The following is a 22,978-nucleotide window of genomic DNA, read 5'->3' on the forward strand; positions in this document are numbered from 1 at the left end:
ATTCAGTTGTGAGAACACGTTTTTGACAATAATGGCAACCGAAGGCCTCTGATGTTGCATTCAAAGAACTGTTTACTTGCCCTCTCAAGAAAGGAAGGGTGGGGCACCGCAGTAAAGCTTTGCCCCCCCCCCCCTTAATGGGGAGCCCTGCGCACGCCTGTGCTCCATTGTACTTAAATGTGCACCAATGCGAAACAATGACTCCCCTTAGACTGGTACTTTATTCTTTGAAAACTCGCCATCATAGATTTATTAGTTCGTCATCATAGATTCATTATTAGAAGAGAAAATGGAGGCCAGCTCTTCAGTATTGGCTTTCCCGCGGAAACTTCAGCCTAATGTCGCCGCGCGCAAGCGCTTAGGCACGTGTTATTTTTCAAATCTTGCGTAGGACGCCAGAAAAAATTAAAACCATAGAAGCTATTATCACGCAAAGAAATTATTTGGATGCTAATAATTGGCTCTACAACATCTAGATTGAAGACCCTACGTTTAACGAAATATGTTAAAATTTGGCTAATTACGTATTCTTAACTTATTACCTGGGCTCAGACTTTTTCAACTAAACCGATTCGAAGTAGGCATACTCTGAGCAGGTCAAAAGAACAGTAAATAATACTAAGTTGGTTGCACTCTCCTAACGCTCGCGTAGGTTATTTAAAAGCTTGGCTCGAGTTATCTGAAAAATCCTGTTGAAAGCTTAACTATATCCACTTATTACCAGAATGGCAGCGCTGCATAAGCAGAAAGACGATGAATGAGGTCAACAATGACAGGCGCAGTTGACTGTCTTTGATTTAGTCTGGCTTAAGCTGCGCCGCAATCCTGGTATTATTCTTGCACCAACTATCCCAGCTACGCATTTCATTGGAACTTTTCAAGTGAACGCTCCTGACTAGGTAGCTCGTAGAACTTGGATAACATTAAAAACCCGCATTGTTCCTGTTCCTGACACAGCACACGCTGTCATTCTCAAGAGTATGTCCTGTGTAATTTTTTGCTTTTCCTGTATACGCCGCTTACAGAAGAAGAATGCCGCAAATTGGGCGAACGATTTCATCTTTGTCAGCGCCTGAGCTCCAACCACTTCGCGGCTTTCCGCGGCTGGATACGTGACAGTCTCATCGGTGTGACGCTGGTGAACTACCCGTTTCGGTCGTCTCAAGTGCCGCCCCACCCGCTAAAGGTCACTGCGTTGCCCAATTTGCCTAAACGGAGGTGCTATTCTGGACACTGTCAAATTACGCCATCTTGTCACATTTCGTAATGGCGGCATTTTAACCAATCAGAGAGGCCGTAGCGGCACTCTAGGCCAATCAGAGTTTAGCAGTGGCGGAGTTTGACAATGTCCAGAATAGCATCCTTGGCGCAATCGCCATCGTTGTGCTTGAGAAGAGCGGGATTTCGGGCAAGGTTATTTGCTTTGAATGTTTGTTTTGCTGGTGAGAAGTTCGCCGAATGGCGACGCTTTTCGCAAGACTTTTTGATCATGGTCAGAAAACTCTGCCGATCGGTAGTCGAGGATCTTGAGAACATGCGAGCCAAACATTATAGCGCAGCAGCGGCCTGGAATTTACAATGAAATCTCAAAGTCAGCTAGAAATGGCTCGCTCTTTTCTGGACAAGTGATGCCATAAACCTAAATGACCGTGCCATAAACCCAAAGTCCACGGTCAGTGGCTGATTTGATCATCGTGAGCTGCATAGTTACCGCGGCCGCCGCTGGAGGCCGCGACGTGCCCGCTTGCTTGCTCGCGATCGCACTGAACGTAAGCCGCGCGTTCGAAGAAGAAAAAAAGGGAAGTGCTCAAGGTCATCACGCGCTCTGGCGAACGTACGTAGCTTGCCCCCTTGTCATCCCCCCTTGCGTAGCTTTCAGGACGCTCTCTGGTATGAAAGGAGAGAGAGAGAGAGCCCTTAAAGCGTGCGACAAGTCCCTGTAACTCGGCTCGTATATATTTGACGGATTCTAAAGATTTTTGCTGAAGTCGATTCGTGAGGCAATACATTCAATAAGCATTTACTGAGGCCATTCGATGATTAATTGGAAAAGTGATGCAAGGCCCCTTTAAACAGGGTCACCTTAAAAAAAAAAGCATTTTATATTTTCTTTACAGGTTGCTTGTGATCGCCTAAGAAAATCCGCGAAAAACGATAGCCGTTTGATCGACGCGGTAGTCGAGGCAGTCGGCTTCTTTCGAAACGGAACGGGCAAAACAGCCTGCTACACCGTGCCGGCTCCTCCAGAGGACCCTGCATGGCTCTATCAGGTATGCGAGTCCTCAGTTTATTAGTTACATATTTATAGCACACATACGTTGCACCGAAATTGTGGCATTCCCGTCTGTGGCCAAAACATACTTTCCATAAAGAATTGAAAATCAGTTCTGCGGAATCCTGCAAGGTGGCGAAAGGGTTAAGGAAGGATAATTGACAACCGCCGTTTGTCAATTTCCTCTTTCTTATACCCTCCATGAAGTGTAATTAGCGCGTTAGGGGAGGCTAAATTCACACCGACACTAAAAATGAGCACCGGAACAAGATGTTAGACTTATTAGATCAGTTAAAAAGCCCCATAAAATTATTTTTTCCCAGGTGATGAGATTTCAGGCGAAAGTATGTTGTCACTCACATCTGTTTAGCTAGAATATACCTGTTGCAGAGACTTACCTTACAAAAGAGATAACATTGAAATAATTGGAAACGATCGAAGTAGTGCCAATGAATACCTAAAAGTTCTCTTCTATTTTGACCTACAAAGATAATTGCCTATTGCTGTATAATTTAATCAGTTTCAGTGACTAAAAACAGACGCCTGTTTGCGTTTTAGAAACCAAGTTTGCGACTGCAAAAAGTTTGGTGCTGTAACAGACAGCTGCAGCTAATCAGTTAATGTCTTGCCCCTTTAGCATAGCCACCATGGAAAACGCATGCGTATGAGGTGCATGTATATTTAATACGACCCTGGACCAGGCTGCGTATACAATGGGCTGCGGTCTTAAATGGAACGTTATAACGCGTGTCTCTCCTTTTGGGGAGTTTTAGCTGTACATGCCGTATGAGATGCACAAGTGTATAGAAAGCTGGCAGTGTCACCAACTAAGTCCCCTGCTGCAAAGACGGGCGACAGTACAGATAGAAAATCAGCATGCGTTTTACGCTCGTTTGGTTTACAGCACTATAGCAGATAGCTTTCCATCATTAAATGAGGAAGCACTTCACTGCGTAGACATCAAAAATATCTCGTGTTCTGCATTCGACTCTACATGTGCAAGAATTATTTCATAAAATGTTCGTATTTTAAGGCGAAAGCATTAGGTGCCTCGTCAAACACAAAAAGTGACCGTCGGCGTCGACAGGAGTTAAAAAAAAGTCATCACCACGCGATGACGCTACCATATGTCGTCATAATAACGTCACTGAGACGTCACGTGACGACGTCATCACGTCATCTCGTCTTCTGGCCAAAGGTGGGGTGATCCAGTAGGCAATACAAAACCACGTGAGGTGCAGAAAGCTTCCAATGCCTCTGGTCTCGGAGGCAGTGCGAAATCACTTCGGTTGCAAAAGCTTTCTGGGGCGGGAGTGGGGGGCAATACAATCGGCTGAGAAGAAAAAGAAGACGGCTTCCGCATTCGAGTCGTCTTAGGAAAATGCATAAGGGTAGGCAATAAACTTTATTATGGGAATAAAATTTACTGTGGGTATAAACTTTATTATGGATGCATAAGTAACCCTGTGAGTATTTTTACCTTGAAGAAAAAAAGAGAGACTATGGACGTTTAAGGGATCATAGCTATTTTTGGTTTAGAGCTGAAATGAAAAAAATAGCGCCAGCGGCGCGCCAATACCTGTCACCACCACTCCCTGTCACCAATCCCTGTCTTACCACTGCCATTTTCACGGAAAACACATCTAATGAAAATGAGATGTCAAGTTCTAGTTATGTTGGCGTTTGTATATTCTCGGGGACTCAACCAACAGCGAACGCATGAAGAAATTAAATTGCAAGCTCGGCTATTTATAAAACACTTCGTTACATAAGCACACGAACGGTATTCAAAGATTTTCGGGAGTTTTACAATGTTCGGGAGTTTTTCTAAATTTATGGAAAATAACCTTACTGCGCACATTTTGCAGTAATATTTTTTTCCCGAATCCACAGCTATGCTTACTTTAGCCACGCCTTGTCCTTCGTATGTGTTATCGCTTGTCTTGCCCCACCACTTTGTCTTGAAGTTCTTCATGAAGGCAATACCAATAGTTACAAAGTAAATGCTTTATTCTAGCCTAGTTCACTAGGTCGTAGTTCAACCTCACGAACATGGCCTCAAGTTCGATGAGGTTGTTGAAACTTTTCCTCGGTATTCATTGCTTCATCTTACCTCGAAGTTTAATCTTCGCGCTTTTTGCTCTTGGTCTTCACATTGTGATTAAATGACCACCGTACACCCTCAATCTTTTTTGGGGGGGTATTGTGTCTGCCGGCCTTGAACTTCCACTCTATAATCAAATAGTTCTGTGACCCCTCACCTCCTTGACCCCACTCAGTCTTCTGCCGTGACCTCCTCACAGATCGAGATGCCGTACTGTCGATGCACGTACATACATTCATGTAGGAACCTCCTCTGCACATTTTTTGCAGGTGTCCTTCTTGGAAATTTTTAGCCCAAGGTCACTTCGCGATGTATAAAGCCCTGAAATTATTGGCCATTTTTTGTGTCAATTGTAAGCGCGATTATAAACTTTAATAGCATACTTTTTTTAAACTTTTAAGTTTTCTGTGGAATATTTTAACCCCCTTCCTCATTTCTATGCTGAGTAACAGGTCAGTTGTCATGCACCTGATATGAAATATCACTGTCTTACAATAAACAGCTTTTCTATCTCTGCATGCAATAGTCTCAGTATCATGTCTCATCAGCAATTAGTTGTGGCGTTTGTGTTAATTATGCTGCATGTTATCGTATTTCTGCTCTTTGGTTCTTTTGTCCCCCTAACTCGTCCGGGGAAATACGTTCTACGAAGAACGCTTACAATTTACAAAGCGTGCCCCTTTGCGATTCCCTGTCGTGCGCAGCAATGCACCGAATTCGTTCTACCGCTGTGCGGGGACGGTGTGGCGGACATGTTCTACCCGACCGAGTGGGACTACGCAAAGTTCTGCCAGAAGTGCCGTCTACAGTTCGGTGTCCACCCTGAAGTCGACAGGCTCGTCAGGGCACTGGGAGGTTTCAACCTGTGCGGAACGACGAGAGTGTTCTTCACGTAAGTGCATCCTGAATGAAAACCAACACACACGGAAGCCAAGGAGGGTAAACGGGATGTTATTTGTAGTGCTTTAACTGTGTTGTAGTAATTGTGGTATAAATGTGAAGAAATTAAAGTGGACGAAAAGACAAGTTGTCGCCGGTAGAGACCGAACCTACAACCTTCCGATAACGCGTCCGATGCTCTACCGTTCGAGCTACAGTGGCGGTCGTCCTCCCGTCCACTTTATCGGGTATTTATGTACAAGTAAACCTGGAAGTTTTAGCCAGTGCCGCTCGTAGCCATGACGGTGAGAGTGGAGCACTCTTTCTTGCCAGCTGGCGTTACGGAACACGTGATCTTTTTGTGAACCGGCAGCTGACGAATAAGCTCTCGCATACTACCTGAGGGCATCAAGTCTGCCGAAACGAGAACACCCTCACTAGGAATAAACGAAAGAAGGGGAATTTATCAAGGGGTTATTTTTCTTTGCCTGATCCAACCTGAATGAAAACCAACGGACAATGAAGCCAAGAAGGTATAAGGGACGCTATTTGTAGTCTTTTGACCGAATTGTAGTAATTCTGATATAAATAGGAATAGATTAAAACGGACCAAAAGACAACCTTTTGCCGGTAGGGACAAAACCCTATACCTTCCTTGGCTTGATCGTCTGTCGGTTTTCATCCAGGTTGCGTCTGACAAAGAAAAACGAGCCTTGATAAATCCTCTTTCTTTCGTTTTCACGTAAGTACATCTTTGAATTTGTGGCGGCGAAATTTCGTTCTGACGCAGAATTTGCCTGAAGCCTATAGCGCTAGAGATTAACATTATTCACGCGTTAACTGCACACAGGCAGGGATGAAAATCTGCAAGACTTCTACGATCCAAAACTGATTTTTTCTTTGAATATTTCAGGAGAGGAATGACCTTCCCGCGATAACTAAGCATACGGAATACTGTCAATATTTCAATGGGGAGCCATATTTTTTACTTGACTCATGTGATGTTTTTTTTTGTACAGCGTCATTTTCTTGGGTTATGGTATGATCGTTCCAAATTTATACATTTTTTTAAAAGATTGCCCCGTGTATTTTTGTCATCGCTTATTTCTTATGATTTGAACAGCCTACCAGGACTACTCTACGCTCGAACACTAAATAAATAAATAAATAAATAAATAAATAAATAAATAAATAAATAAATAAATAAATAAATAAATAAATAAATAAATAAATAAATAAAGAGTTGACAAGCGTCACCGTCAGTAAGCATAGACTTAGCCACCTTCACTAGCACGGTTGAGCTCAGTGAAGAATAAGTGTTGACAGGAATGCACTGCGAATAACAGACCTGCGGCAACCGTAGATAAATTTTATTTACTTCTTATTTCACGTTGTAAAAATCATCAACGCTAAATTAGCTTTCGAGACACACGTGGATAAATTAAAGAAATAAAAACGCTGCAAGGTGGTAAAATGTTCGGGCAAAAAAAAAAAAGGACATAGTGCGATATAGGTTTCACACGCGACGTCTCGTGCATACAAATTACGTACGTAACGTGTCGCATTGTGTGTTTAATTAGCTACGTACACAATGTGTGCTTCATCAGTTCTTCTTGTGTCTGTGCCCCTTATGCCGAACGTTATACCCACTATTGTGGTCGCACTATTCTTTTCTGAATTTTTTAACCTCATTTAACAATACAATTAAATAATAACATTAAATGTTAAGCATTATACAGAGAACACAAACGCCTACTGTTAATCAAAAGACTGCACTGTGGCGGGATTTTTTGTACGATAAATTCCTTCCAACAACCTCCTAAATTTCGGTCGCGATTTAATTGGCATTCGCCGTGTTTTTAAAGGAAACGCAAGCAAGCTAGATGATGATTACTGTGCGACAAAAATACTCTCTAAAGGGTGCCAACTCTATTTAGAGCGTGTCTAGAGGCGCAAAGAGGACCTCACCTGACGCGAAAATGTTCTTTTCATATTGAATATTGCCATTAGCATTATGAAATGACACGGTTTGAGAGCATGTGCGTTTTTCTTTTCTTTTTCTGCAGCAACGGAGATATGGACCCGTGGGCAGCGTACGGAATTGATGTGGCACCCTCGGGTTACACGGAGTACCGTGGCATTCGAGGCGGTGCCCACTGCGTCGACCTGCGATATTCCAACGACCGCTGGGATCAGCACTCGCTTCGGCTGAGCAGAAGGGTGGCCAAAAGAACGTTCCGGCGGTGGCTGACAGCGTGATACTCGCATTCGGTTCATCGCACATGCGAACTTATGGCACATGAAAATTTCACTCGCGAAAGGAATAAAAGAAACAACGGGAAGAAGACACTTCAAGTGACACTTCTGCAAAACATGCATTCGTACGTTTCGTATTGCGCGTAAATGAACGTAAGCCAAAAGAAGTTATAGACAGAACTGAACTGCCCTCGTATGCAGACACAAACAAGATATATATATCGAAAATTCTTAATCCCATAGGTGCAAAAGAAGGTTCTAAAGAATGATTTATTAAAGAATGATAAACAAGGGTGACATCCACGGTTGGAATATTAATACGATTTGATTTGAGTGAGCAAAGTTTGCATGAATCCCAACAAAAGTTTACGCTTGCGAGCAACCGTCAATTTCTTTTTCATTGAGCGTGTCACCGCCCTGTGTTTTGCTATGCCATGCACTACTCTTCAGTCGAACAGGCAACAGTGTTTATATATATATATATATATATATATATATATATATATATATATATATATATATATATATATATATATATATATATATATATATATATATATATAGTGAAATGTGAAATGTGTGTGTGCGCGCGCGAGAGAGAGGATATATATATATATATATATATATATATATATATATATATATATATATATATATATATATATATATATATATATATCCTCTCTCTCGCGCGCGCACTCACACACATTTCACTTGCACCATTACACTGTGGAATATACTCACGATGGCAAGCGCTAACAAGACATAATGAATGTTGGGGTTTTACGTCTCAAAACGAGGATATGATTATGAGAGGCGCCGTAGTGGAGGGCTCCGAAACTTTCAACCACCTGAGATTCTTTAACGTGCACCTAAATGTAAGCCCACGGGCCTCTAGCATTTCGCCCTCATCGAAACGCGGCCGCCGCGGTCGGGATTCGATCCCGCGACCTGCGGGTCAGCAGTCAACCACTAGGGCCACCACGGCGGGTGCAGACAAGACATAGGACTGTGTCGTGTACATTCTTCTAGACCTTCGTCTTGTTTGCGGCAGTGATAATGCAATACACTGAAAGAAAGCTTCGGCGACGAAACAAGTATGCTCCTGCTTGAGCAGGCTGTCAATGTACCACATCGAGCAACGCCATCGACATGCGTGTATGTTATCTCTCTCGGGGCAGTGACGATAAATACGAGACCACAGAAAACACGTCCTAATCCTACGATAGAAACGATAGCCGATGGCCCCCGCTTATCTCGAGCTACGAGTCCTGAATCAATAGAGGGGAGCTTTCGGAAGCATTCCGCCGAGAGCACGTGTGTAGCGTCGTGGTAGATGTGACAGCCGTTGGTACAAGTTGGGGCTTGGATGGAGGCGTCGCTGAATCGTTCGAATTAAGGCCAAAGCAAGGAGTCCTCACGGAAAAACGCTACGATGACGATGAATGCACTGTTGCGAACAGTAGTAGGCCTTTGTGCCCTTCTTTCGGCGCCAGGTGCAGCGGTGGACACTTCTTACAAGGAGTACAAGTTCCGGACAAAGGTACCTCATTCTTTTGAAAAAAAAAAATTATTTGAACATCCTGCAGGATAATCGCAGCCCGTGAAACATCGGCTACGTGCACAAGTTTTTCGCACTAAAATGACCTTTAAGTATAAGCAATGGTTAAATTTCACCATGAGAATTAAACACGGTGGACGCGTGTTACAAATGACAAAAACAAACCGTTATGTTTGGTGCATTATTTTAATGGGAAAATGGCCAACGGTAAAAGGGAGTACTTGTGAGCGTTCATTTGACTTACGAGGAAAGCTTAAAAGCTTTCCTTGCGAGTCGCTCAGCAATGTTCCAGATTTAATTCAAGTTTGAAAGTAATCACAGTAATTGTTGAGGTTTCACGTGTCGAAACCACGATATGATTATGAGGGACGCCGTAGTTGAGGGCTCCAGAAATTTCGACCACCTGGGGTGCGCATAAATCTAAGTACACGAACCTCTAGCGTTTCGCCTCCATCGAAATTATAGATAATTCGCGTAAAATGGATGCAGTAACTTTTTTAATGAAGATACGAGGGATAGACAGACAAATATCGGCCGCGAAATACCAGCTATGCACTATATCAAAACTTCGAGTGACTTCCATTTATAATCTCCATTATGTTCGCATCACTAGAAACGGATAAAGGCATCGACCATATGCATATGCGATTCATAACAGTGCTTTTCTTCCAACACTCTTCTTTTCTTATTTTTTTCTTTTAGTTGGACCACTTTGCATTTCATAACAATAAGACATTCGAAATACGCTACGCGATGGCTGATCAATATTGGGACCACGATGGCGGGCCGATATTTTTTTACACTGGGAATGAAGACGAAGTGGAGAACTTCATTACAAACACGGTAAGCACCTTTTCATTTTTTAAAATACATTTTCATTACGTACCTTCTTTGAAGCTTGTCAATTTTCGAAGTCGTTCGCGCATAGTTTTTTTTTACATAAATAAGAGCAGTCGAAATTATAATTTTCGCGCTTCAGTATGCCATCTTTACTGTGTTTTACCCTGCGCAAATTGCGTCGACGTAAGGAAGAAAAATCTGTTTGGTTTCCAAGCTTTCCTCTCTATATCACATCCGGTTCTTTTCGTTTGACATTCGTCCATTTCTTGAGTTCCCTTTTTTTGACGCATCAATCCAGCTGGCTGTAAAGCACGTGCCTTGTTATCCTGCAGGGTATCATGTGGGAGTGGGCACCGGAGTTCAATGCCCTCATAGTGTTCGCAGAGCATCGCTTTTACGGTCAGTCGCTGCCGTTCGGAAACAAGTCATACGAGGTAAGTTTCAGCATTGACGCGTAATTAGGGTGCGGTGCTGAGTTACGACGGCCTACAACGTGCCACGTGCCTTGCATCTGATCTCGGTCACCGTGCATCATCTCCGCGCTTTTGAAAAGATTTATGTGGATAAGCTATTGCTGGCTACGCACATCTGCATGGCCTTTTCAAAACTTTGATTAGGGAAGCCTAAGTTACATTACCATAAGCTCTGAGAAACTCGGCTTATGGAAAATATGCATGCATGTTAGCAGGTCTCTGCACTTGCAGGAATAAATAAAATATTCATGTATGTACAGTTATTCTGGCTAAACCACTGGCTTATTCGCACTTACATTGCGCAAAAAGCACATGCTTTGTGCTCTGTTTTGCATAAAATTACGTTTAGTCATAGTAATTGTGTGTGAGACTTATATTAATTATATCTACACGTCATGTGAGAGACTATTTGATTGGTTTGTTTTATTGATATGAGCTCTAGCGCCATATATTACTGCTACAACAAAACATGACGTGCCTTTACTAAAGCTCCGATGACCGGAGCTAACTTCAAATCTTAATGAGATCGTGAGGGACACAGACATTGAAAGGGAACACAACGTCACAAAGAGACACAGCGGAAGATCCCAGGGAGCATTGAAGGGATCACGAGAAGTAGAGCGTGGGGTGTCAGAAACTCAGCAACCGGAGCCAACACTTCGACAAGTGCTGTACACGTTGCGCGAACTACCTAGAAAAGGTTATGTTCATATGATTGTCGTAGCCAAAGGCGGTGGCGGGAGGGGGGGAGTGGAGAGGGCAACGAGGGTTCAACCTCCCCCCCCCCTTCAAATTTTTACGTTTTGTACCACAAAATGCCATTTTGTACATTGAAGCCCACACAAGGTGGTCGAAATTTCCGGAGCCTTTCACTACGGTGTGCTTCATAATCATAACATGTTTTTGGAAGGTAAATTAAATGTGGATACGCCTTGCGAACTCGCTGGGTACAATTTGTCGATTGCAAAATGTGCGATATTTAAGCAACTATTCAAAAATGATTAGTGAACGCAAGTAATCAATTATTAGTTAACTTGTTTTGAACATATATGCACGAACGCCGCACATGACGTTGTTTCTTGTGGAGACTGCTTTTTTCCTCGGAAACCCCATCTATCGGAAAATTTTACAGCCTTCGGAAGAAACACAATGTATTTTGTTCGTTTATTGCCTTTCTCTTACTGCGCAACAGAGTCCTCACCACCTCGGCTATCTCACGTCCGAGCAAGCAATGGCCGACTACGCAGACCTCATACTGCACCTGAAGTACACTCTGCCTGGAGCTGAGAAGAGCGCCGTGGTGGCGTTCGGCGGCTCCTACGGCGGGATGCTGGCAGCCTGGTTTAGGGTCAAGTACCCGCACATCGTGACCGCGTAAGCCTTTTCTGCTTGCCGTGCCTTACATAGCGGATTAGACTATGCCGTAAAAGTCATCAGCCACAGATGGATATTAGTGAAGAACTGACAGCTAGGCTAGTTGGCAAGAGTTCTTGAACATATCGAGAAAACGACACGGATAAGAGAAGAAAGAAAGACAAACCACAGCGCTGAACTTGCAACTAAATTTGACTTAATACACAAGAACACTTATGTACTGACAACCTGTCACCCATGTCAGGTTGTCACGACCATCCACACAAGACGTTTGAAAGCACCATTCTGAATCCTAAAAACCAAAAGCAAGCATAAAAATTAGCTGTACCTCTATTGCCTTGCATGCTAGCGAAAAATGTTTGTTGGAACGCTCAGAACTTTAGCAATCTTTTTTTGCGGCTATTCACGTGGAAATGATGGGAATTTTTTTTACGAATATTGTTGGTTTCTAGTATTCAGAATGGTGCCTTCTGGCGTCACGTCCGCAGTGCTCACATGGGTGACAGGTTGTCAGTGTACAAGTGTTCTTGTATTTTCAAATAAAAATTATTTGCGAGTTCAGCGCTGTGGTACGTACCTCTATCTTCTGTTGTCCTTATCGTTTTTGCGCTGTTTACAAGATGGACATAAGTGAGTTGGGCAAAGAGATTAGGATGCCTCATAAGGAACGTTATGAGGTCGAAATGAATCAGCAGATGCTGACAGTATGGGAGACGTGCCATTTTATGGAAACGTTGGGTTGAATATCAGTCCATACACATCACGGACGCACGAACCGGCACACCCACAGACGCGCATGTATATACGCATGAAAACTATCTAGAACACTGTAGTGTATACTGCAGTGTATATTGCAGTGTTTGTTGTTTGCTAAACATCTTATTTCTGGTGAAACTTGTGGCGCACAAAAAAGACACGGACAAAGGAAGTGAGGACAGGACGATGCGCTTACTTCCAGCAGAATATTTTTTGCGCCACAAGTTTCACCATGCATCACCACCAAAAAGCCCATCCTTACGTCCTTTCATGTTATTTCTCGCGCCATGTTTGAAACATGAAGAAAGAACAGCGAAAAGAGACAGAGGAGGGCCTGTCCTTTCTGTCCTTTCTCTGTCCTTCATGTTCCAAGCACTGTGCAAGAAATAACATGTTTAGCAAACTTAGACATCAACTCGCCCGAGAACAAGTCCTTCTAGCGTTTGCAGAACTGAATGCTTGCCTTTTGGATATACAAATTAATTAGGAAAACAAAAAAAAATATTTTGGCATTTCGCACGCCAATGTAACGCATGCGATTTGGGAGCCAGACTTTCTAAAGTATTTAAGGAAGAATAGATTTCAAAAGGGTCTATTAATTTGTTTAAGCAGGAATAAAACATGAATGAAATTCCAGAGTATACTTTTAGCCTTGTTTGAAGATCTTTGACGTCATTATGTGTCTTTTTTATTTTCTTTCTGCTTATTTATACTTCTGATGAGGCGGTTTGTCTCATCGCCGTATAAGTTCCTTTTTGTTCTTCATTTTTATTACGTGCACTACAGTTTGCTGCATACTCGCTAAAGTGTACTTCTAGAAGGCCGGAGCTGGTCGAGATGCTTCTCAGCTTTTTCTCCCAGCCTGCCTGGTCCTCTTGATGTAAAATAAAGGCATTATTATTATTATTATTATTATTATTATTATTATTATTATTATTATTATTATTATTATTATTATTATTATTATTATTATTATTATTATTATTATTATTATTATTATTATTATTATTATTTAGATCACTCGCCGCAAGCGCCCCCATCAACATGTCACCGGGCCTTGTGCCTTGCGGCAAGTTCAACGAGGCGGTGACAGCTGCGTACGAACGGGAATCCGAACTGTGCTCAGCGGCCATCAGAAAGTCATGGACGGAGTTGCAGAAGCTGGGATACTCCGGTGCGTGACTTAGTACCTACATATCTGTACATATACCTCTATCTTCGCGTTCACAGAGGTACCTAGGAATCTTGCATGGCCAGTTTGGAGATCGACTGAACACTAGTTCGTTGCCTTGAACACTGATCTGTTATTAAGGCGAAATATTTGTGTCTTATGCGAATGTGATTTTGAACGTACAGCCGGCCTGAGTGGCGTAAGGGAAGTGAAGCGAAGAATACCACGCGAACGCGAGTGATGCGTCTGCACTTCGTTATTGCGGCGTTCGCGTGATTAAAAATCCTAGAAAAGTGGCGTTACCCTTAAAGGGACCCTCTAACACTTTTCCTGACCTCATTGTTTTACAGTTTTTACTTTCGGGTTGCGTAAACTGGAGGCTGAAGAGATTAGTGCAGCAAGAACGGCAGCGGTAGGGGCACGCAGTCCGAAGTTATTCAGCCTAGAACACTCAAAATACAATAAAATGGAGGCCTACCCTCAACTCGATTTTCGCGGGGTCACCTGACCACGTTTCACTCGCCCTGTGACGTCTGATGGCGCCCAATGAAATGAATTGAAAGATCCTACGGCTGTGTTCCAATTCTGGACAGCATCGTAGACAGTCTACGCTGACAGCTTAGAAGACAGCATCGAGGTCATGTTGTCCAACAAATGGAACGCGTCTAGAAGACGTCTACGCGACGTGATGCCACCTAGCGTCGAGAAGAGAAAGCTAAGAAAAACAAACGTAAATGTTCTTTCTTTAGCCTCTTTCGTGTTCAAACCTATGAAAAAATTAACGTAGCTTACATTGAGCGCCTGGAAAAGCGCCTACTGGTGTAAGACGACCATACCGGCGAGATTCGAGCTACGCGAGCATTGCGCTGAGCCGCCATCTTGTTTGGACAGCAAAGTAGCCTGCATCGTTTTTGTCTTTCTCGAAGCTGTCTATTTTGCCGGCTACGTGAGAATTGGAATGGTACTTAAGATGGCCGCTGTCCACTTAGCTGTCTATTTAGCCGTCTACGGTGAGTATTGGAACACACCCTACGTACGGGAGGCTTGCACACAATGTTGGCCGTTCTTTCCAACGTATTGATGACGCCGTTGCGATAGTAACAAACAATGTGGTGCATTAAGAGTGAACTGCGCGTGCGAAACGAGGCAGATCGTGAACGCCTCTATCATGTTTTCTAGTTTTAGTCGTGTTTCTTGTTGCGACGGCGTCTATATCAACGCTCTTACATTTTTTTCCCTTCAGTTTCTAGAAACAACGGCGCCTGGAGCGTCCCGAGCGCGTTTCCCTCCAGCGCCGTGGCGTTCGGCGCATTCTTCGCCGGGCGCTGCACTTTTAAAGCTGAAATGTCTAAGATCGTCTGTCTAGTTGGTGCTCAGTGAAAAAAGCATGCTAAAGAAATACTAAACGCCATAATAACCCCTTTTGTGATGCAATGCCACTATTACATCTAACCGTACATTTATCCAATCATAGGCCAGCGCTCATCTTCGTCATTTCCGCCCGCAATAGTTCTGGCGAGCGCCACTACGCGTTGATGCGGTCAGCAGCGATGTAGGCGCTTCAAAAAAAGTGTTGGAGGGCCCCTTTAAGAGTGGCTCGAGGAGCACGAGCTGTGCGTGCACTTGAGAACAAGACAAGGCAAGATAAAAAATAAAGGAGCACATAAGAAATTAGAGTGTGCACAGTTTTCTACAAGTTTTAGTAGAGTCTTCAAGGTACATAAAGAAATAGGTACATAAAGACTGCATGGCCCATTTGTAGTTTATTTGAACGGATCGGAATATTTGGCATATCTTGAGCGGATCGGCATATTTGGAAAGGATCGGAACTAGCCTTTGGCTAGGTATCCAGGTGCTTGCACGCACTCTTGTGCATTTTTCTTTCCCAAAATAATTACGATGGTGATGATGTTAAATCTTCTCTCTTAATTCCGTCTAGTGGCCGGCTGCAAACAGCTCAGACAGAAGTTTGGGCTTTGCCAGAGCCTGCACCCGACCAACTACACGCTCCTCAGGGATTGGCTCAAGGAGATCTACGGGACAATCGCCCTGGTCAACTTTCCCGAGCCGTCTGATCTCGTTGGAGCCGTGCCCGGCAACCCTGTCCGGGTAAGCTCTAGCTGCGTCATTGTCAAACAGGACATATTTGCCGCAACTTTACACACACACATGTGGAAGACATAGAACGACGTACACTAGCATATAATGGAGGAAACATAAGACACATCATGGAAGACACATGAGACACATAGTGGTTTCTAATGTGCGTGCCACGCGCATTAGAAAAAATATGTCCTGCAGGATTATGCATCCTTGAAACGGGCGGCGCAAAAAAACAAGGACAAAGAAAGACGACACACCACTGAGCGGCTTCAGGAAGACACATGTCCTGCAGGAAATACCAACTACGCCAAAAAGCAGTTCTGTTGAATCGTTGTCGGAGCATGACCATATCGATGGCATTAATAAACTTGCTTGGGTGATACTGGCGAGCTGGTTGGCTGTACATTAACTTAGCAACGCAAAATTGAAGTAACACGGACAACCATACATTGATGAACAAAACATGATGCATCCAACGCATGTACTAACAACACAGCGCCTGTGTTGTATGTATCATAGTTCGTTTGACCGTGTTTTCTTAAGTTACACGCTGCTGTTCTCAAGGCCTTAATAAACAGCATTGCGTTCGCTTGCGAAGAATATTTGTTCGAGCTACATCAGAAGTGTTACACTCTTAATAGGCGGAGCCGCACGCAATAAATAAGGCATTTTAGTTTACCGTGAAACTCAACCTTTGTTCATGCGTACATAATATCCACTAAGTCCAACGGGTCACAGAAAGCCGTCCTTCTCTCCCGTACACTTTATCGGCTAATTATGTGCATGCAGAACCCCTATACATTCCAGCAATTAACGTCCCCTATACCTTCATTAGCTTCATTATCTGCTGGCTTTCATTAATGTGTCAAACAAAAGAGACGAGCCCTCAAAATTCCCGGCGGACGACTGTGTAATTTATAGAGTTAGACGCAAAGAGAGTGATTATTTTATTGCAGGCTGACTTAGACATCAGAGGATCATGGCGTGATAAATGGCAAATGTCATTAAATGTTCAGAAATGTGTTCACGTCACCTTTTCAAGGAAAGGCGTATTTCAGTCTCGCACATATGCACTGAATAATACCACCTCAAAGAGAGCTGACGAATATAAATATTTAGGTATTTTTATAACGTATGATAGGGACATTTCGCACATCAAGAATAAGACAGTAGCTTCGCTGAGTTTTCTCCGCCGTAATTTCAGTCACTTACCGGACAAATTTAAATAGCAGCCGTATTTTACTTATGTTTGCAGTGTACTTGATTACGATGGCATTTATTTGTTGGGATCGCACACAGCTGTTCCCACGGAGTAGCTTGAAAAGGCGTAAAACAAGGCGGCAAGGTTTTTACTCAACAAATATAGTAGAGCATTAAGCATGACGGAAAGTAAACGTAAATTATCGTGGCAGACACTGCAAGATCGGCGGAAAATCCTTAGACTGAATTTTTTTCACGCTGTTCACCATTAAAAAACCGCCATTGAGCGAGAAAGATTTATAAGGTTACCCACCTATGTGTCGTCAAGACGCGACCATGCACTGAAAGTACACGAGTCTCCTTTCAGGGGTGACGTCTTCAGGTATTCTTTTTTTTTTTTGCGCGAGCCATAAGAGAATGTGATGCTCTATCGCCTGATATGGTGAACATTGTGGACAACGATGTCTTTTACCACGCTTTGTGTGTCTGTGTGGTCACGTTGTTTCTTTGTTCTGACTGTAACCCCTCTGCTGTAATGCCAACTGTGGGGTTGCAGGTATGCAGTAAATAAATAAATAAATAAATAAATAAATAAATAAATAAATAAATAAATAAATAAATAAATAAATAAATAAATAAATAAATAAATAAATATTTTTCTGCCTTGTATTTGGACTCAAGAATGAGAGAAATTTTCTTCATTGTAACGAGTTAAAGACGGCGATTGAGATCAACCGTGGCGAAGACAGACTCATGACATTATTAGCTTGAGCAGCAATTTAAGATAATTTAATGAGTTCAATCCGACGGGGCGTTTCAATATTCTTCTTCAATTTACGCAGGTGGCGTGTGAGGGCTTCCTGAAAGCTCCAGAAAACAACAGGTCAGCCTTGATAGACGCTGTTGCGAGGGCTGTGAACGTCTTATTCAACAGTACCGGACAGCGCAAGTGCCATGACCTGTTCATCTACCAGCGCAATCTGGCTGGTTACAATTTTCAGGTAAGACATATTCTATGGCGTCATCCGAACTTTTTCTAGCCGGTTGTTAAGATTTCGTGTCGTGCAGACTCTGACCTCACGAATGCAAACGGAACGCAAAAGGAAAACAAAAAAGGTCACGTGAACACAGTACTATGTGGCAGTCTTTTCTCCCTTTTGTCCGTGCTTATATTTCACTGTTCTGTACACTACAGTAAGTCGTAATCAAATGCCCTAACTTGCCGTCCTGCTGCAATATATTTCTGGAGTTTTTCTGCTTTGTTTATGCATACTGAGGCTATGTTGAAGGCGTTTCATTGATGTCGCATTCTGACATGTTTTCTGCTTGGAACGAATCGTAGCTGGAATAAATTTTTATAATGTAGGCATGTATGTCAAATTCATGGTCCTCATGTGTAAAAGAAAAAAAAATGTCGCACGGTCCCTTATACATTTGCTTAAGGTGACTCGAAGGCGAAAGCCATCTTTTCCTTATCATTTGACTGAATTGATCCCCCCGTCCCCACCCCGAAAGGTTTCTGCACACAACGTGGTTTTGCATTGCCTCCGGGATTGTAGGCATTAGAAGCTTTGTGCACTTCCCATGTTATTGCAGTGCCTCCGCGATCCGCCCATCTCTGACCAAGCGACAATGTCATGCGATGACCTTATCACGTGACGTCACATTATGTGACGTTAATGGCATCATTGTGACGGCACAAATTTTAGCGTCCTCTGATGTCATGTTGACGTCATAGGGTGACGTCATTACGTGATGATAATTTTTGCATCTCTCGCGTTGACCCCGCCGACACGAAGTCACTTTTCGCGTTTGATGAGGCATTTAACGCTTTTGCCTTAAAACCATCCACATTGCTTCGCGCCCTCTTCTTCGGGGTCCATCTTGTTATCTTGAAATAAGTCATCGGCTCAGCCGTTGCATTCAGATACTTTAACAATCCCGTCATCTCCATTTCTCCCCAGAAATGCAACGAACTGATGACGGCTACTTGCGGCAACGGTGTGACTGACATGTTCTTCCCGTACACTTGGAATGCCACTGCCGAGCTGGAGCGGTGCAAGAAGCAGTTCGGCATCACGCCGGACTTTTACCGTACCATCATGCTCTACGGCGGGGACAGGTTTGACACAGCCTCAAACATTATATTCAGGTGAGCACGACCTGAGAAATTCTTAGGTTGGAGAAGGAGTGAGATTTAGATAGATAGATAGATAGATAGATAGATAGATAGATAGATAGATAGATAGATAGATAGATAGATAGATAGATAGATAGATAGATAGATAGATAGATAGATAGATAGATAGATAGATAGATAGATAGATAGATAGATAGATAGATAGATAGATAGATAGATAGATAGATAGATAGATCTCAACAGTTGGATTGAGATTGAATGTAGACAATATTATTGCTATAACAGTGGGCAGCCAACGTTAGCAATCATTCAGTCATCTTTAGCCAATATTAGCCACAATTTAGGCAGTGAGGATGAAGATGCGGTCCCTGACCAAGTCAAGGTCAAGACACACAGACGTTTTAGGGTCCGTACGGGTTCCTTGATCAATGAACCCGTGTGGATCCCGAGACATCTCCGTGTCTTCACCTTGATTTGGTCAGTGACCGCATCGTCATCTTCATCATGTTACCTGACCAGACGAACTTTCGCCGAACTCTTGGCTACAAATTTAGGCAGTATCTGCTAGCACTAGTCAGCGCTTACAAGTGATGGTGGTATGCAAGTGAAGTCCCTTAGACAAGAGGCGTAGCCAGAATTTTTCTTGATAGAGAAGGGAGGGCTCAACCATACTTTATGCATGTTCGTGCGTGACTTTGTATGTATGCGTGTATATATACACATGCCAAATTCAAAAATTTCGGTAGAATATGAAAACCCCCCAAATCCTCCTCTCCACCACCCCCCGCCCCTGTCCCCCTCCCTAGCTGCGCCGGTGCCTTAGACGTTCTGTCAAAAAGCAGTACCTTCAGGATCAGCCTATAAGTTTCGTCGGGCGTCGTGCATCGGACATCGTGCCCCGTTAGAGATAGCGAGTGGAAGAAACCAGAGAAGGTGTCTCCGAAGATAAGATAACACTGCTAAGAAGTACAGAAATTCGAGTGGGAGGCACATCATTCTAGTCAACTACTCAAGAAAGTTGGTGCTCTCTCTCTCTCTACCAACGTTAGACGAGAAAAGTTAGAGCGAGATACAGGAAGTGACGTAGGAGGGAGAAGGCAAACCATGTCGCGGGCGGTTCTGCTAGCAACTTAACTGCAGACCATAATTTAAAGAAATAAAACCTACATGGTCTGAAGTCTAGTGTAGACTTGCAGTAACTAGAAAGTGTCAGTATCGGCTCGTTGGAGGATAGTTGGCAATGAAAATCCGCGGAAGCTTCTATTCAGCATCTTAGACATCGGCTGTGTCTCCCCCCCCCCCCTCACCCCTTTATTCTTCCACGCAGCATTGAAGGGCGGTCAACGAAATCTTAATTTTAACGGGATATGTGACTGTTCGTCATTGCTGAATAAAGATAAACGCATTGCGCAGGTGGTTCCAGAAAGGGCAAATGCTTCAAAAATTCGTGCAGGTTTACCAATTGCAAGTGCTTCAATTGAAATCAATATCATGATCTTTGCAATATTGAATACTTTACACGATAACCAAAGGCGCGTTTCGCGTGGAGTGGCGCGACGCGCACTTTAAACGTGATTTTAAAGATGTCCCAGGCTATATTATCCGTTGACATTTCGTAGATGATGCATGTGTGTCCACACAAGTCTATCCCAGAACTTATCTCGCCTTCGAAATATTGTGTCAGTACTCCTTCAAAGTAAGAGTCGGGTTCACCCGCCGAGTCTGTTTACTGCAAAAGCATGTAAGCATAAAGATGCTGTTTCTTGCTAGAAGCCCCATTTAATTTTTTTTAGTCTACAAATCTTACCTCCAGTGGTGACTTTTTGAAAAGTGCCAAAAACCACGAGAGGGACGAAAATTCTAAAAAACGACGGGAAGGGGAAGATTGAAGCTTGCGATGAAAAAATCCGCAAACAGGACAGGCGCTGCCCCGCCTGTCCCGTCTAACTTCTTCGTGGTTTAGTTAGCGCTTTTCAAAAAGCCACCATGCGACTTTACCAACGCGCCCAATTTGTCGCTCTTACCTTGTGTAGTGAAATGGGCCCCGGCACACCTAATGCCTTAGGTTAGCATGCGAGGGTTTTCGGTCAGCTGCCGCCTCGTGCTAAGATTACCGGCCACGTGACGCCTTCTAGCAAAAAGAGTGTTCCGCGATTGCCGCCTTGGCTACAAGTGGCGATACCAAACAAAGTTGACGGGGAAGCGCCGTCCGTCGTAGCTCAATTGGTATAGCATCAGACGCGTAATTCGAAAGTTCTGGGTTCAGATGTCACGGATGGAAAGGACGATTTTTCGTCCACTTTAATTCGTTTCAATTCACGCAATTATCACTACACTACAGTTAAAGGCAACAACTGATGGCCCCTATGCCTTCCTGGCCTAATTCTCCGTTGGATTCATTTGGCTCTGTATAAATGGGGTCAGAGTAATTTTGGATGTTTTTAGCTCGCATACAGGCATTTCTCTCTGTAAGTGTAATGTTTTGTAAGAAAATACAGTTTATAAGAGGTACCTCTTTGTTCTTCGCGCAGCAACGGTGAGCTGGACCCATGGTCTGCCCTGGGCGTAGTTGAACCCTTATCGAACGACGTGGTGGTCCTCAATATCCCCGGTGCCGCACATCACGTGGACTTGAGGTTCTCGCGGTCGAGCGACTCACCGGAAGTGGTACGAGCACGCCAGATCGAGAAGACGTACATCCGACGGTGGATCGCCGAGGCCGATGAATCACCTGAAAGAAGTCGGAAGGAGGTGCTGGTGTCAAGGATTGCCGAAAGGAAGAAGCAGAGAAGGAAGACGCTGATAAAACATCTCCTTTTCCGATTTCCAGATGGAAATTGAGTGAAGAACATTGTGTTCCCACGTGTTAACAGCCACTTATTGTTTCTGAATGCTTATTGCTTTTTTTTCATTAATGCTGACGTACAGGCAATTTCTGTAAATTGTATGTTAGCTACACTGCCGTTTACCATAACTGTAGTTACCACCGCTCATTTCCTGTTAGAAGGTTGTTCTAACTTACTGCCTGAGGACCGCAACTGTGTATTTATACTCTTCCTGTGCTTCATGTATCGCACTAACTAAATAAATGAGTAAACGAATAAATAAAAAAATTGGCCGCGTACCTGCGTGCTCCGCTGCAGATGCCGTCTATCGACGATAGAGGAGGCGCTGCGTGAGATATGGACGCCATCTGGGAATACGTCGGGAAACATGAGCTTGTGCAGAGGGTTTCCTTCCTCCGTGGCAGAGGGCGTTCGTCGGCGCGCATAGCATGGCATTTTCAGTGCAGCCGCATTTTCAGAGCAGCCGCATTTTCAGCGCAGCTTAAAAAACTAGGGTCTTTAGAATTACGTATCTATGTATTTTCTATTAAAGGAACACACCACCTAATACTTACCTAGTGATGTTGCGTCTCAGATATACGTAATGTTTACTTTTTGATCGACAACGTTCACAAGTATGAACAGCCGTACCAGTTCAAGACGGGTGGGCGGTAAGCAAGTGGTTCAACTTTGGCCGGGTGGCTGAATCGGGTGACAGACAGACAGACAGACAGACAGACAGACAGACAGACAGACAGACAGACAGACAGACAGACAGACAGACAGACAGACAGACAGACAGACAGACAGACAGACAGACAAACCAAAATTTCTGCGTTTAAGTTCCCCAAGAAAGACTATCGTCTTTAAAAATGCGCAGCTCGCACTGAGTCACGCAAGGCTGGGGCAGAGGAGAGCTCGTCGGCACTCGGCTGGTACTGGCTTGACTAGTAAGCACACGTTCATTCACACCCCGATGCAAGGCGTGTTCACGTGATCACATTGGAAATCGCGACTATTGGCC

At 43.7% G+C, this 22,978-nt stretch overlaps 1 protein-coding gene across 1 annotated transcript; it reads left to right on the forward strand.

Annotated features, from left to right (window-relative positions):
- The first annotated feature begins 8,795 nt into the window (after positions 1-8,795).
- On the forward strand, positions 8,796-22,200 carry LOC119404571 (lysosomal Pro-X carboxypeptidase). The gene is made up of 9 exons (XM_037671117.2): positions 8,796-9,054; positions 9,775-9,915; positions 10,245-10,346; positions 11,578-11,759; positions 13,532-13,689; positions 15,626-15,795; positions 17,832-17,990; positions 18,954-19,141; positions 21,661-22,200. Exons 1-9 carry the CDS (start codon positions 8,947-8,949, stop codon positions 21,968-21,970), a joined length of 1,518 nt encoding a protein of 505 aa, XP_037527045.1. The 5' UTR covers positions 8,796-8,946; the 3' UTR covers positions 21,971-22,200.
- Positions 22,201-22,978: the final 778 nt, after the last annotated feature.

The sequence above is a fragment of the Rhipicephalus sanguineus genome, chromosome 9, assembly GCF_013339695.2.
Source record: "Rhipicephalus sanguineus isolate Rsan-2018 chromosome 9, BIME_Rsan_1.4, whole genome shotgun sequence".
Classification (NCBI taxonomy): Eukaryota; Metazoa; Arthropoda; class Arachnida; order Ixodida; family Ixodidae; genus Rhipicephalus; species Rhipicephalus sanguineus.